Below are 16,031 nucleotides of genomic sequence, written 5' to 3'. Positions count from 1 at the left end.
AAAGCATGAATGGAATGGCCTCGATTTATATTTAATCCATAGAATCCTTACAGTACAGGAGGCAGCCATTTGGCCCATCGCAACTGTATTGACCACAGTCCCACCCAGACCCTATCCCTGTAACCCCACATATTTATCCTGCTAATCCCCCAGACACTAGGATTAATTTGCCATGGCGAATCAACCTAACTTGCACATCCTTGGACTCTGGAAGGAAACCAGAGCGCCTAGAGGAAACTCATGCAGACATGGGGAGAACATGCAAACTACATGCAGACCGTGACCCGAGACCAGAATTGAACAGGGGACCTGATGCTGAGAGGCATAACCACTATGCCACCATATGCCCTACAATAAGCAAAATCAAATTAACAGTTTAAAAATTTTAAAGTTTTTCCATTTTACAAATAATGCAACACACTCAAAACTAGTACAGTACAGCTTGATCATTCCGCCATATATAAGTACAGAAAAAGGCAGAAGGAAAGCAATGCAGTTGGTGCAGTATACCTGGCGCTTCCACATGCGCAAAAAAAAGCGGCCAAGTAATAGAATGGGGGGAAAAATAAGGAGAGGACAAAGACTGAGGCAGCAGAATTGCTTAGAATGAATGGTTATATATAGTGAGGATCAGAGGATCTATTCGCAAGTCTTTAAATTTCTTGTAAAATTCATTCCCAAAACCCTTCCAAGACTCAACTTTGCTCAAAGCAAAAATCACTTCTCCCTTACAAATGGTGGCATTGCTGTTCGACCTCCAGTCTTCAGAAATTGTTGGGAGTTTAAAGGAAGCAATAAGATGCTCCATATGTTTAAGCGCATCTCCAGACTGATCGCTTTTATACAAGTTGATGCAGAAGCTTTTAAATGCCTTATTCATCTTAATCATCCTATCACCCTTGGAATCCAGCACAAGCGAAATAGCCTAAGAGTCCACCTTCTCCCAAGTAAGGAGAGCCAAATATCCACTCAGTTTATTTGCAGACTCAATTTGTGTGTTTGGCAAAATGCATACTCCCCTCAGCATGTTGAGTCAGCACAACTACAGTGCTGTTCGGATTGCATTAATTTCTTTCAGCATCAAGTGGCTAAGATTCTTACATTACTCCCTCTCCATTTTGGACAATTCTACTTGAATTTGGTGCTGTTGCTCCAGCATTTTATCCTATATATTGGCCATTTATGAAATGAAACCCCTTGCAGGTTCGTGGGGTATACTTGAAAAAGAGAATTGACTGAGTAGAGATCAAATTCAGCCTTAGAGATAAAGTTATGACCTTTGAGCAGAGATGCATTAAATCTCCAAGATCTAGACTGAGGACGAATCATAGTGAATAAAAATTCCAGGAATGTTGGATGTGATTAGAGAGCACGATACTACATTTGGAGTAAGAGACCACTGAGTGCAACGTTGTTTTTGGTATGAAAAAAATAATCAATTCTCACAATACATTGATGGGGAGCGGAGGTGGTGGCGAATTCTTTATCTTTAGGATGCAGTGTTACCAAACAAGGGGCGGCACAGTGGTTAGCACTGTTGCCCCAGCGCCAGGAACCTGGGTTCAATTGTCAGTTTGGGTCACTGTCTGTGTGGAATCTGCATGTTTTCCCTGTGTCTGTGTGAGTTTCCTCCGGGTGCTCCGGTTTCCTCCCACAGTCCAAAGATGTGCGGGTTAGGTTGATTCATCATGCTAAATTGCCCCTTAGAGTATGAGGGGAACTAGCAGGGTAAATAGAGGTTTTCAAGGATAAGGCCGGTGAGGTTGTTGTCAGTGCATGCTCGATGGGCAGAATAGCTTCCTTCTGCACTGTAGGGATTCTATGGTCCAAATCCCCACTTCCTCACGTACTAATGCAATGCCTTTGCCTGTTGAGTGGGAGTTTATCCATCAAAAGATTACGGTAAACAGCTGAAGTCCCCTCTCTGAAGGAATTTGTTGATAATTCAGCAAAATCCATAAAGACTTTAATAACAAAATCAGGCAAGAGATTTTGGGGGCCTTGAATAATTGATTATCAAAATGCTTTCCCATGCATTAGCCCATTAACAATCACATTTCTTCCCCCCCATCCTTCTCACAGTTCTGCAGTCTAAAAGGCACATTCTTTTTAACTAAAACCATAATCCATCAGTCGAAAATGAGGTAAAAAGCACCTGCACTAACTAGTCCCGCTTAAATTTCAGGTGCTCCTTGTCATCAAGATGAGCTTCCTGAAACAAGACTCTGTCAACTTCCTCCTTTTTCTTTTCATCTCCCATACATTGCAGGAGCAAAGTTTCCAAACAGCTACTGCCATTGCTTATTCAGCCAAAGAGAGTATAGGACATTAATACAAAGAAAGTGGCTTACTTGCCCAAAGATTTTCTCATCCTGTTTGAACGTGCATCAAAACATACTTCCCCGTTTTCAACTGTACCAGAAGCACACATTATAAAGTCTTTTCCTAGAATGTGAGGCTGGTCTATAACCTTGCAGGAACCCATTAGCTACTCAACTCCAGGATGAAAAACAACCATTTGTTGAGCTTTCCTTGCCAAATGCGAGGCCCTGTAGGGCTTTCATAAAAACCTTCCATAATTATACCAAGAGTCTCTCTCAACAAAAGAGACAAGGTATTTCACAAAAAGTGCGAGTGCAGAACGCACTTATTTATCATGACCAGAGCAAGTGTAGCCAAAATACACATACCACCATTATAAGCGAATGGACGAAAAGGAGATTTTTTACACAGCGCTAGTGTTGAAAATCCGTGCAGCACATTCCTTAACTAAAAGGAGCACGCTGAGGAATGTTTTCCATTAAGGACAATGGAAGCTCCTTCCAGTCTTAAGGATAAAGACCCTAGCGTGCTCAATTACTGGATCACCCTATTAGAATGATAAATATCAACATAAAATCAGGAAGGAGTTATAATGACAAGGGATAGAGTCTGAATTTTACAGTGAACTGCATTTGATTTGTCACATGCATTGGTATATAATGAAAAATATTGTCTGTATAGCATGCAAGAAACAAAAGCATACCGTTCTTAGAGTACATAGGGGAGAAGGAAAGAAGAGGGTGCAGAATGTAGTATGACAGTCTAGCATCTCCAAATGAATCTGCTTGTCCATATTATTACCTTCCACAAAAGCCATGGTTTTAGCCAGATTGTCAGATGTCTTTATCAAGTTGCTGACTCGCACCAATGGTTTTGTAGAATATATGCCATAAAGCATGCAAATGTTACTTGTGAGGGTGTCCTAACATGAAATACTGGCTCATGGTGGTATATAGTTTTATTTGAATAGTGAGGCATGGAAAACCCCAGTGAGGAACTAGTCCAGTTATCGCATAATAAAGAACTTAAAAGAAAGATGGACTACAGTACCCTAAGACACTTAAGAACATGAATCACTAAACGTGCGCAGTTTCTGAAGAAATTACCCCATGTTCCAAAATATATCTACGATTCCTGGACTTCCTTTTCCTAAAGGACATTCAAATCAAATAACTATAAACTGGATTTGACTTAGTTACCACACAATATAGAGCTGATAATCAAGTCTGTGAAACATCTTCTGGTCCAGTGAATACATGTAAACAGCTCTTACAAAAAGTTTCTGCAATGTTTTGACTTTAACACAGATGCAACATCTGAGAATTAAAAGATGTGACAGGACCCCTTGGCTGTGAAATAATTCCTAACCTCCTGGCTGAGGTGTGAACTGTCCTATCTGCTGAGGGAGGCAACAGTTATACTGTTTCCTCTTTTGCTATTGCAAACTCGAGAGTCAACTGTTTACATACATTGAATTCTGTATTTTTGTGGAGCTTAGCATTGCTATAGCCATCAACCATTTAGATAACCTGTTTCTGTTTGGGATATGTATCATTATGGCGAGCGAGCAAGTGGAGCTGAGTCCATGAAAAGATCAGCTACGATCTTACTGCATGGCGGAGCAGGCTCGAGGGGCCAGATGGTTTACTCCTGCTCCTAGATCTTATGTTCTTATTCTATAGCAGTCATCTAAGTAATGTGCTTCCACTCCTGATCATCTTTAGATGCGCTCAAGCCTTTAGAACGCTGATCACTCTTAGAGGCTTGCCTGCCCTTGGAAATGGTTATTCCCGTTGCTAGGTAGGATTCTACCCTTCAGGCCTTTTCAAGTTTTAGTTACTGTTGCTGCGAGGTGAATCCTTGGCATACAATAGGGTACTGCAATGGCTTTTAGTGCTCTAACTTCATTCAAGATCTTTTCACCTTTGTTGTAACAGTGATGAGATATCCTGGAAGAGGCCTTTGCTCTTTAACGTCTTGCAGCCTCCAATACTCTTTGGTGATCCTTGTCGTTATGAAAATGCATAGGGCAGAGTTGTTGATTTTCCTAAGGCCTCAAAGATAGGATACAATGTGCCCTTTCTAACTTCATGCATGTAGCTTTTATTTCTAAACAAAGAAAACGTGGTCCCAGCTCTCAACTGGGAGCTTACCCTCAGCTCCTTCTGGCACAGTTTTCCTCCATTCTCAGTTCTCCAGATTGTTAAGGAATTCTGACATACCGCACAGCTGCTTTTCCAGAGATTGTAAACGGGCCTCAAGCAAGTTGCATTTTCAACAGTAACAATTGTCTCCTCAGCTTGTTCAAGCCTTCTGCCAGTATTCTGCAGTTCTATACTATGAGCGCTGATATTTTGCCGAGTGCACCAGATTGAGAGCCTGCTCATTCACTAAGTCGCCATGTTGATGAATTGGCTCTATCTCAGTTGCTTTGGACTGTTTTGTCAACAATTTTCTGACTATTTCACAGCATTTTGCCACCAACATTTAACCAGAAATCTTCCAGGGGCACAACATGGAGTTCTCACTTCCAGGATAGGCAAGTACAAGCTGTGTAAATTTGATAAATGGAAGGATTATGGGCTGAGTAGTGCCAGAGCTACTACACAGCTATTCTAACACTCATCACATACCCCCAAGCTAACAGTTTTAATTCAGCAAACATAAGTCCTGCTGTTTTACAGGTAATCTAGCAACTTTTTTTATTCTTTTACAGGTATGCAAGTAATTTTTCATGATTTTAAATCACATCACCTGCTCAAGCAACTTTAGTGACTGTTGGTTTAATCTTCAACTTGCGTTTGAGCACCAGGTTAGGCGACCAGGCCATAGTGCTGATCCTCAGTCACATCAGTGCTGAGATCAGCTCATTAACTAAGCAGGCCTTTTCTATTCATGGGAAGGCAGATCTGCAGGAGTATGTTACAGACTTGCACCAATAAACAGATCTCCATTTGGAACAGCTATTTAATTGTTCTAGCAGGATGACATATTTGGAGGTGCTTTCGACAAATCGTTGTTCATTCTCTCTCTATTCGCATAACAGTTCTTTTAAAACACATTGATAATTGCAACGTAGCAACATAGCAATCTGAAGAAAGTCCCATGGTAGCACAATGGTTAACACTACTGCAGCCCAGCACCAGGGACCTGGGTTCAATTCCAGCCTTGGTCAGTGCCTGTGTGGAGTTTGACCTTTTCCTCATGTCTGTGTGGGTTTCTTCCCACAGTGCAAAGATGTGCAGATCAGGTGTTTTGGCCATGCTAAATTACCTGAGTGTCCAAAGGTGTGCAAGTGACTTTATTTTTACTGCAAAGGAATTATGATGCATTCACACCCTACAGATTTAGAGAATCTGTGAGAACATAAGAACATAAGAAATAGGAGCAGGAGTAGGCCATCTGGCCCTTCGAGCCTGCCCCGCCATTCAATAAGATCATGGCTGATCTGTCGTGGCTCAGTTCCACATTCCCGCCCTCTCCCCATAACCCTTAATCCCCTCTCTTATCAAAAACCCATCAACCCGCGTCTTAAAAATATTTAGCAAGGTAGCCTCCACCACTTCAACGGGCAGAGAATTCCAGAGATTCACCACCCTTTGAGTGAAGAAGTTCCTCCTCAACTCCGTTCTAAACCGCGCCCCCTTTATCTTGAGGCCGTGCCCCCTAGTCCTACTGTCCTTTCTGAGCGGGAAGAGTCTCTCCACCTCTATCCTATCCATCCCATTCATCATCTTATACGTCTCAATGAGATCTCCCCTCATTCTTCTAAACTCTAACGAGTACAAGCCTAGTTTATTCAGCCTCTCCTCATAGCTCAACCCTCTCAACTCCGGCATCAGCCTAGTAAACCTCCTCTGCACTCCCTCCAAGGCCAAAATATCCTTGCGCAAGTACGGCGCCCAAAACTGCACACAGTACTCCAGCTGCGGCCTCACCAATGCCCTATACAGCCGCAGCAAGACCTCCCTACTTTTATATTCAATCCCCCTCGCTATGAAGGCCAGCATCCCATTCGCCTTCCTGACCACCTGCTGCACCTGCAAGCTGGGTTCTTGCGACTCATGCACAAGGACCCCAAGGTCCCTCTGCACCGTCGCCTGCTGCAGTTTTTCGCCACGTAAGTAATAATCCTTCCTACCAAAGTGGACCACCTCGCACTTGCCAACATTAAATTCCATTTGCCATTTCCTGGCCCATTCGCCCAGCCTATCTAGATCCTTCTGTCGACTCTCCACACCCTTTGCACAATATTGGATTAATATCATGTTAACCTTACCTCTTAGTGTAAGTAACAAAGAAAGATTTGCATTTAGAGCATTTTTCACACTGATATCAAAAGCCTATGAAGCAAAGTGCAGCCAATTTTGTAATATTGACAAATGTGCAAGGTAATTTGCACACTACCTGCCATTAAACAATGTTTTCTGTAGTGTTGATGAAGATAAATATTATCTAGGATAACAGGCAATGTGGATGACTCAACTGCCCTCTGAACAAGGGCTACTAAAGATAAGCAATAAATGCTGGCCAGCCAGCGACACCCATGTCCCATAAATGAATGAAGAAGATAGGTGAAATCCTCCATTCTTTATCAAAGATCATCATGGGATCACTTACACCCACTCTGGGACAGACAGGATTTCATTTTAACACTGCACCTGAAAGGCAGCATCATCATTCAGTGCAGAACTCCCTCAGTGTTGAACTACAGTGTCAACTAGATGATGCAGTCAAGCTTCTCATGTGAGGGGGCTTGAACTCAGGATTTCCTGACTCGAACGTGAATGCTACTGCTGAGTTGAGGCTGAAATCTTAGTCATTTTATGTACATGTTTATCATAATAGCATTTCCTATGTATTAAGGATGATTGATTAGTGGCTCTTACAGCCGCAGTTACATTGCTGAATGGGAGGCAGGAAACATGAAGTGGGAATACAAAACAGCCATTTAGAGCAGATAGATTTTAAACAATGAACTTATCGTGAGACTCAGGAAATGTTCAGTCAAGATTCGTCAGGTTGGATAATTTTTTTTATATAAAAAGCTGAGAATTAGAGCAGTGAAATTAAATTAGCACTTTTTTTAAACTCAAGGTATTGGAATGAAATAGGACAGTGTCATTAAACATGATTTTTCTAATTTTCAGTTATGTTACTACTTTGAGCTGAGGACAGATTTTGGTTCTGAAATAAATATTTTGCTACTTTGCCTTAGCCAAATATCTCCAAAATCCTCTCCTATTAGTGGACACTAGCACAGCAAGCAGAGGTCCTCAATTTTTTTAATTTTAATTATAGCCAATAAAATTCCGACTTAAAAATTGATGTGGAAACTCGTTGAGTATAAGTATTCAAGAAAATGTACAGGTCCAGTTTAATGCATTGCCTCATCTGTACCCAAAAGCAAGAGCTTTGACAATAATTGAGAAATTATACAACACTAATTTTATTACAATCTCAACCAGGCAATTTTCACACATCCCCATACCATACAATATGTTCTATCAAATCTGACAACATAGTATGTTATTACAAAGAAAAATTAGCAACACAAGAAATTAAGTGTCAGTAATCATTAGCTGTTACAGCAACAACCTGTATTTATAAAGCACTTTTCATATAATAACATCTCTCAAAAGGTGCTTCACAGGAGTGCTAGAGTCAAACTTACACAACCACAGAAATATTAAAGCAGATGACCAAAAGCTTGGTTAAATAAGTCAAATGTGAGGAGAGGGGTTTAGGGAGAGAATTGCAGAACCTCATGCCCAGGTAGCTGAAGGCAAAGTTACCAATAGTAAAGCGATTAAAGTTGGGGATGCTCAAAAAGCCTAAATTAGAGGAAGTCAGTTCACTCAGACATTCATGTGGTTAAGTATTAAAGAGATAGTGAAACAGAGGGATCTGAAAACAAGGATGTGAATTTTAAAAGGTGATGTCTCTTTACTGGAAGCCAGTGAGTACAAGGGGGATGGGTGAACATTACATGGTGAGAGTTAGCAGATGGGCAACAGTTTATGGAGGGTAGAACGTGGGAGGTGGCCTGGAATATACTAGAATAGTCAAGTATGGAGGTAATAAAGAATGGATGAAGTTTTCAGTAATGATAAGCTGAGGCAGGGACAGAATCAGGTGATATTGCAGATGAAAACAGGCAGTCTTGGTGATGGCACAGGTATATTGTTGGAGGTTCATCCCAGGATAAAACATGCCAGTCTGGTTAAACCTCACAGTTGTCACAGAAGCAGGAACTCAGCTAATGAATGGAGATTCAATTGGACATTGAAAACAATGACTTCGGTCTTCCCACTATTTAACATCCAGTTCTGTATGTCAGACAAGCAGTGTGATAATTTTGAGGTAGAACTGCTGTCAACAGCATGTGGATTAAAATGTAGATAAGTGTAAAAATGGGCTTTCTAAAACATATGCAACATGAACATAGCATAGATATAAGCCACAATCTATCATTTCTGTTGCAACAGCTGATAGGACACCATCTAACGTCAGTAAATTTGTTTAAGAGTTAAATGCTGTCCACCAAACAGCCAAACCAACTGCCTTCATCCAAACCTTATAATTATGTAGCAAGATAGGTAGTACTCATATATACGAGTGCTATTCAGAATGTCACAAACAGAAAATTTTGATACATACTAGGCATAAAGCCAAGTCATACACAAACACTTAGCAAAACATAAATCACACTACACCTGCTAATACATTTATCAGAGGCTGTATACCCAATTTGAAAAAGGAAGTGATACCATAAACGGAAATTCTAATTTTACATTCAACAGACCATACAACAATTGTTATTATTTTTTGCAGGTCACCACCTTCCTTTAGTCTGACCTTCTCAGGTGCATCTACCCTTTTTTCTTGGTCCCCTCCACAAAAAAATTTGGATGCTTTTCTCCCCAAAGGGATCATTTTAACCCCTTTAAGATGCTAATCTCTGGTCCCTTCAAAAGCAAATTGTTCTGGAACTCCACACCTTACACTGCAATCCCATCTTGCTTTTCAATCCCTGCCACCGCCCCCCACCCCACGTCCCTTCAACTACCTCAGGATTAATAACACTCTGCATTCATTTCTCCCTTTTCCCCTCTCCCTGTCGCCCAGCTCCCGTTCGGGAGCCGCCTGTGCCACTCACTGAGTTGCCCGGGGGCAGGAGCCAGGTCCTTGGGGGGAGTGGAGGTGTGCCTCTCAAAGTTGCCAGGGTTGGAGAAGTAATCGCGGAGCCGGGGCAGCTCCCGGCCGGCCTCCTGCAGCTCGGTGTGGAACTCCAGGGCAGTGAGGATGTACTGGTCCCGCAGCAGCTGGGCCGCCATGGTATCCAAGGAGACGCGAGGCGGCTCTGCCCCCAGCGGCGAGGCGGCGGCCGCCACCTCCCTCAGCCCGCCGCCGATGTAACCGTAACCCGCCTCCTGCTGAGGCGACAGGGGCAGCGAGGGGACGTGCGTGGCGGGAGGCGGCGCTGAACCCGGAGCCCCGACATCTTTGCCTTTCCGCGATCTCCGCTCAGACTCTTCATCAGAGTCGCTGAGGAACGGATTAACACTAGACGCCGCCATCTTGCTTCTCGTCTTCCTGGTTGTAATCTCGCGAGATGTGTCCACATAAACCCCGCCCCCTGATCTCCCCGCCCACTAGATGCTCATTGGACAGGAATCCGATCAACGTCATCTGACAGACAGCCACTTTAACCAACCATCATTCAACGCAGCTGTCACTCTGGCAACCACCCATGACGCTTTACCTCCTTCCACAACATTTCTAAAGCCTTATTTTTTTCCAGAAATGCAGGGGGTAGCTTTTCTTTTTATTAACAGAAACGTTTTTTAAAATTGATCCCATCTGTTAAAGCCGTTGAATAGGTCGACGCCGAAAGGGGGAGGTCAAAGGTGACGGGAGTTATTGCGCAGGCGCAGTGAGGGGTCTATGTGATCTTTAGCACCTGGCCATGGCTCTCTCCTGGATTATTGACACTTACACCCAGGCAGGTTAGTTTCCCCATTCAGAAATAAACCTGGTTTGTTTTTTAAACAACCGAGTGTGCATTTCTGTCTCTAACTTTGAAATTACTTCACTGAGGGTGTCAGTTTGTCTCTAGTTTAGCCCCAGTGTTTCTGATCAGGTATTTTCCTGGCCCACACCCTTTCCTTTTTGGAAGGGATGTCTTGTGTATGGAGACCAAATAGGGATTTAATAGGAGTGTGCAAAATCCCTTGAATTGAGTAAATAAAGAGGTAAACTTTTCCCAGCAGCTAGCTGGCATCGTGCACGGTGATTAGCAATTTTACCTCACAGTGCCAGAGACTGGGGTTCGATTCTGGCTTGGGTCGCTGTGTGGAGTTTGCATGTTCTCCTTGTTTCTGTGTGGGTTTCCTCCGGGTGTTCTGGTTTCCCCTCAGTCTGAAAAACTTGCTGGTTAGGTGCATTGGCCATGCTAAATTCTCCCTCAATGTATCCAAACAGGTGGTGAAATGAGGCAACTTGGGGATTAACACTGCAATGAAGTTACTGTGTAAATGTAAGACTACTTGTAACACTGAATAAATAAACTTTAAAAATACCCAATCAAAGAAACAAAATCCATGCTTTAATGTAAGCCTACTTGTAACACAAATAAATAAACTCAGATTGACAGTATAACCAGGGCATGTAGATTTAAGGTGATTGACAAAAAAACCAGTGGTGACATGAGGAAACACTTTTTTGATGCAGCAAGTTGTGATCTGGTATTCACTGTCTGAAAGGACAATGGAAGCAGATTTAATAGTGCAGCTTTGGACGCAGTGCAGAGGTTTTGTGAGGAGAGTGAAATTTTAATTTTTTTTGAATAATCTAGTGTTCTTTATATTTGCGTTCACATTTAACTGCAAATAGTCTTTAACTTGCAATTCTCATCCAGAGGCCTAACTAGGAGGAGAAAAGTTATCTACTGGCAGCAGATGAAAGAGTTAATTCATGAAGGAAACTGGCTTGGACTGTTTCCACTGTACCTGGGCTCAGCTTGTCCCTTTTGTTCATAGAAATTCAGACACTCTCTGTAATCAGCACCGAGTGGAACTTTGGACAGAATGTGGAAGTTTGGTGCAAAGAGGAAGTTTAAAATAGTACTGGAGTTTGTAATCAGATTAATAAATATCCAAAAGAGAATAAATATTTGAATGTAGTAATTAATTAGTTATAAGAATTGCAGGACAGGTGATGTGTCAAGGCTGCCACTTGTGAGACCTCATGGATACTGGTGTTATCCAGGGTAAATATATCTGTAGTAAATGACTGCGGCTTGAGAAGTTTTGGCTCAGAGTCATTGAGCTAGAGTCTGAGCTCCAGACACTGCCACGCATCAGGGAGAGAGAATGAGTTACATGAATGCTTTGTTTCAGGAGGCGGTCACACCCTTTAGAATAGAATCTTCTGATTTGCAAAGTAGTCGGGGACAGAGGATGTGACTGTAGCTGAGGCAGGAAAGTGGCCCCAGAGTGCAGGAGTGTTAGACTCTGCAATTGTCCAACCAGGTTTGGAGTTCTCTCAGCTTGTTTGAATGAAAATGGGAGTTGCAGAGTGACGAGGTGACTGACCATGGCATTGTGATACAGGCAGCCATTCAAGTGGAGGGAATACATGAGTTAGTGATAGTGGGGGACAGTATGATGAGGGAGATTGGCATTGTTCTCTTTAACAAAGAGTGACAATCCAGATGACTGTGCTGCCTACCCAGGGCCAGGGTTTGGGACTTTTTAATGATAGGCCAAAATAAGTTCTGCATGGACAATTTCAACAGCTGGGTGCTAAGTTAAACAACAGCACTTCCAAGATTAAAAACTCTGGATTATTATCTGAGCTGTGTGCAAATTGGGTACATAAATTTAGCGACTTGAATATATGGCTCAAAGACTGGTATGGGTTTTGGTCTGTGGGGCATTGGCATCAGAACTGGGGAAAGTAGGGGATGTACCTACATCTGAAGTGTGCTGGGACAAATGTTCTTGCAAACTGCATAACTTGGGATATATAGAGGGCTTTAAACTAAATAGAGAGGAAATGCGTAGGCTTGCACATCAGAAGTATATGGCAGCATAGCAAGACAGCTATTTAGATTCTGATGTCCAGAGTGTGACAGGAAGGGACAGAGTGTAAAAACATTAAAAAAGCAGCAGATACAGTCAAAGAGGGAAGTAGTAAAAAGGCAAAATTAATAGCTCTTTACTTGAATTCATGTAATATTCAGCACAAAATAAATGAATTAACAGCACAAATTGAGGTTAATGGTTATGATCTTACAGCCATTACAGAGACGCAGTTACAAGGAGACTAAAACTGGGAACTAAATATTCAGGGGTACGTATGGGCAGGATGGAAAGGGTGTGGGGTAGCTTTGTTAATATGAGATGGAATAAGTATGATAACAAAAAATGATCTTCAATCGTAAGATGTGAAATCCATATGGGTGGAGGGAGGAAATAACATGGGGAAGAAGACACTGGTGAGAGTAGTCTCCAAGCCCTCTAGCTATATTGAGGCATGGAGAATAACTGAAGAGAAAATGAGGGCATGTGAAAAAGAGCAGCAATCTCACAAAAAAACTGTAAAAGTCCCAGAGGATTCTTTTACTTGCAGATTGCTTTAAGAACTGGCAACGTGATTTGATGGTGATGTCATCATTGTATTGCTACAGGCTGCTGTTTTACTTTCAATTTGTACTTTGTTCAGCACAATGAACAGCTCTTCAATAAATCTGTTGTGTTACTTCGAATCCACGTATGCAAACCATGTTATTTTCTTTTTTTTAAAACTCACGACCCCTGACATAGTTTGGACATTATAAAAAGAAAATTGGTGATAAGGATGGGATTTTGTTTCATGAAGAATATCCAAAAAAGATCTTAAGTAGAAGAAAAAATCATGGGTTCCCACATCTGCAATATTAGAAAGCTGAGGAGAAGCAACAACAGGGTTGAAGTTTACATGGCCAGTAAAGAGAGGCCAAGTAAGAATAAAAATCTCTGTGGTTTTAAAAGGTTTTTTTTTTCAGTCAGAGAAGGGTGAGATTCCAGTCAGTATCTGACATACTTGAAATGAGAGATGTATGGCTGGGGCCATTTGGGGGTAAAAAAAACCCTTCACGTCACCGTTCTCCATATTAAAAGGAGTACTGGGAAGACAGAAAAAAATATATACTGAGCAGTCTCGAGTTGTTGGTGCCTGCGAGGGCAATGGTACATCAACTAGGATCCATGGGCATTTTGAATCATGGAGTTCCTATGCAGAGCATTTTCAGTACTTTGTACAAGCAACTAACATTGGAAACAAGTTGCTCATACCAGTTTTACTCAGTACAATAAAAAGTATATGCTCTGGGACTTAGCTCATCCAGAAATGGCAGGAATCAAAACTTAGGATGACTTGATAGAGGTCCTTGAAGAGCATTACTCTCCCAAGCTAATGATCATTGTGGAATGATTCAGGTTCCGCTGAAGGAGTCAAGTAGAAGGTGAAAGAATTGCTCAATTTGTGGCAACCTTAAAGAGGCTGGCACAACATTGTGAGTTTGGTGAGAAGTTAAAAGATTCTCTTCAAGGTCGTTTAGTTTGTGGTCTCCAAAATGAGGCTATCCAAAGAAGATTGCTTGCTGAACATGCTTTGATTTTAAAGACAGTAGTAGAAATCAGTGTCGCTGTAACTGGCTGATAAAGAGGCTTCAGAATTTGATGCAGGAATGAAAATCTACAAATTGGGAACTGTCCAAAAGAAGTCAAATCAGCAACAAACATGTCATAGATGTGCCAAAATGGGCCATTCAGTGACTGACTACTGGATCAAGGACAGTCAATGAAAGAAGTGTGGCAAAATGGGTCACATTGCAAAAGCTTATTGGGCCAGACTAGCTTCCCTTGAGAAGACTATTCAGAAGAATAATCTGGGTACTCGAAGAACAACAAGTTGTGTTCTACAAAAATAATTTATGAAAAGAATTATGACTGAGGAAGAGAGTGTCCAGAGACCTGATCAAGATCTCCAATTTATCCATTCAGGGTGGATCACATAGATTCTGGGTGATTTCATAGTTAAATGAACAACGTATTAGGATGGAGGTTAATACAGATGCTGCTGTATCTTCAATTTCTGAGATTATTTAACCAACAAAAGCTGAAGCATCTTCCTTTGCAACCAGCTGATGTGATTTTAAAGACATGTATGGAAAATATATCAATAAAAGTTTACATCATAGTCAACGTAACAGTGACTAGACAAACAACAGTTACCTCTGCATGTGGTCAGTGATAGTTTTCCAGTTCTGTTTGGGAGATCATGGTTGGAGATGATAAAGCTTAACTGGAGTGCTGTCAACAGACTAGTCAATGTGAAAACACACCTACAATACCTTCTGGATAAATACAAGAGTGTATTCGAAAAGACACTGGGCTCAATGAAGGAATTTCAAGTGAAGATAAAGCCTAATAGTCAACCAAAAAAATCTCAAAGCATGAGTGGTGCCAAATGCAATTCGTCCCAAGGTTGAAGAAGAATTAGTACAACTTGTTACCACTGGTGTATTAGAGCTGTCATAATGAGTGAGTATTTGTGGTGATTTAAAAACAGCCATATATCTAGTGTTGTGTGTTAATCAATATCTGCTTCCTTTAATTGAAGATTTGTTTGTTGGGTTATCAGGTGGGCAGAAATTCAGTGAGATTAATTTCTCACAAGCATATTTACAGATAAATGTAGCTGCTAAATCTCAAACATTGCCTACCATTGTTGCTCATAAAGATGTCTTTCATAGTGAATATATACCTGTTGGAATAACATCTATACCAGCCCTATTCCAAAGATCTCTCTCTCCACCTTCCCCCACCCCCCTCCTCCTCCTCCCTCCCCCCCACCCCCATCAAAATCGTAGGGAGTACATTTGACCAGAAATTGAACCGGACACGTCATATAAATACTGTGGCTACTACAGCAGGTCAAAGGCTGGAAATCCTGTGATGTGTAACTTGCTTCCTGACTCCCCAAAGTGTCTCCACCATCTACAAGGCACAAGTCAGGAGTGTGATAGAAAAGTCTCCACTTGCCTGGATGAATACTGCTCCAATAACACTTAAGAAACTCAACACCATGCAGGCCACAGCAGCCTACTTGATTAGCACCTCATCCACCATATTCACCCTCCATGACTGATGCACAATGGCAGCAGTACAAGATGCAGTGCAGCAACTCACCAAGTTTCCTTTGACAGCATCTTCAAAACTTGCAATTTCTATCACCTAGAAGGTCATGGGCAACAGATGCATGGAAACAGTAATCTCCTGTTCCAAGTCACTCAGCATTCTGATCTGGAAATGTACTGCTGTTCCTTCACTGTCACTGGGTCAAAATCGTGGAACTTTCCACTCTAGTAGCACTGTGGGTGTACCTGTACAGCATGGCCTGCGGGGCTTTGAGAAGGTGGCTCCTTCTTGAGGGCTATTAGGGATGGGCAATAAATGCTGGCCCAGCCAGTGATGCCCACATCCCATTAACGAATTTTCAAAAAAATTGAGAATCACATTTTTCAGAATAGAATGATTAAACTTAGATTAAGCGAGATGGAGCATTGAACAATCGGGACTTTCTTTTGTTTCTGAGAAATTAGGAACAGCTGTTAATTACAGAAAATATATTAAATATTTTGCATTATCAATGTTCTTATT

The 16,031-nt window shown here is 41.8% G+C and overlaps 2 protein-coding genes across 10 annotated transcripts in view; one reads left to right on the top strand and one right to left on the bottom strand.

Annotated features, from left to right (window-relative positions):
- relch (RAB11 binding and LisH domain, coiled-coil and HEAT repeat containing) overlaps positions 1 to 9,909 on the bottom strand; it is a 93,043-nt gene extending 83,134 nt beyond the window's left edge. For all 6 annotated transcript variants that reach the window (XR_013888467.1, XR_013888468.1, XM_080201636.1 and 3 more), the window contains exon 1: positions 9,482 to 9,909. Coding sequence is in view for 4 of the 6 variants with exons in the window: in XM_080201636.1 (XP_080057762.1) it covers positions 9,482 to 9,902 (421 nt within the window). In the remaining 2 variants the exon portion in view is untranslated. The remainder of the gene's footprint in view (positions 1 to 9,481) is intronic.
- Positions 9,910 to 10,258: 349 nt separating this feature from the next.
- pign (phosphatidylinositol glycan anchor biosynthesis, class N) overlaps positions 10,259 to 16,031 on the top strand; it is a 123,108-nt gene continuing 117,335 nt past the window's right edge. For all 4 annotated transcript variants that reach the window (XM_080201585.1, XM_080201567.1, XM_080201594.1 and 1 more), the window contains exon 1: positions 10,259 to 10,331. The gene's annotated coding sequence lies outside the window, so the exon portion shown is untranslated. The remainder of the gene's footprint in view (positions 10,332 to 16,031) is intronic.

Source organism: Carcharhinus amblyrhynchos, chromosome 2 (assembly GCF_965287045.1).
Source record: "Carcharhinus amblyrhynchos chromosome 2, sCarAmb.v2.hapA, whole genome shotgun sequence".
NCBI lineage: Eukaryota > Metazoa > Chordata > Chondrichthyes > Carcharhiniformes > Carcharhinidae > Carcharhinus > Carcharhinus amblyrhynchos.
Note: the sequence above shows the minus strand (reverse complement) of the source record. Positions and strands in the feature narration are given on the sequence as shown.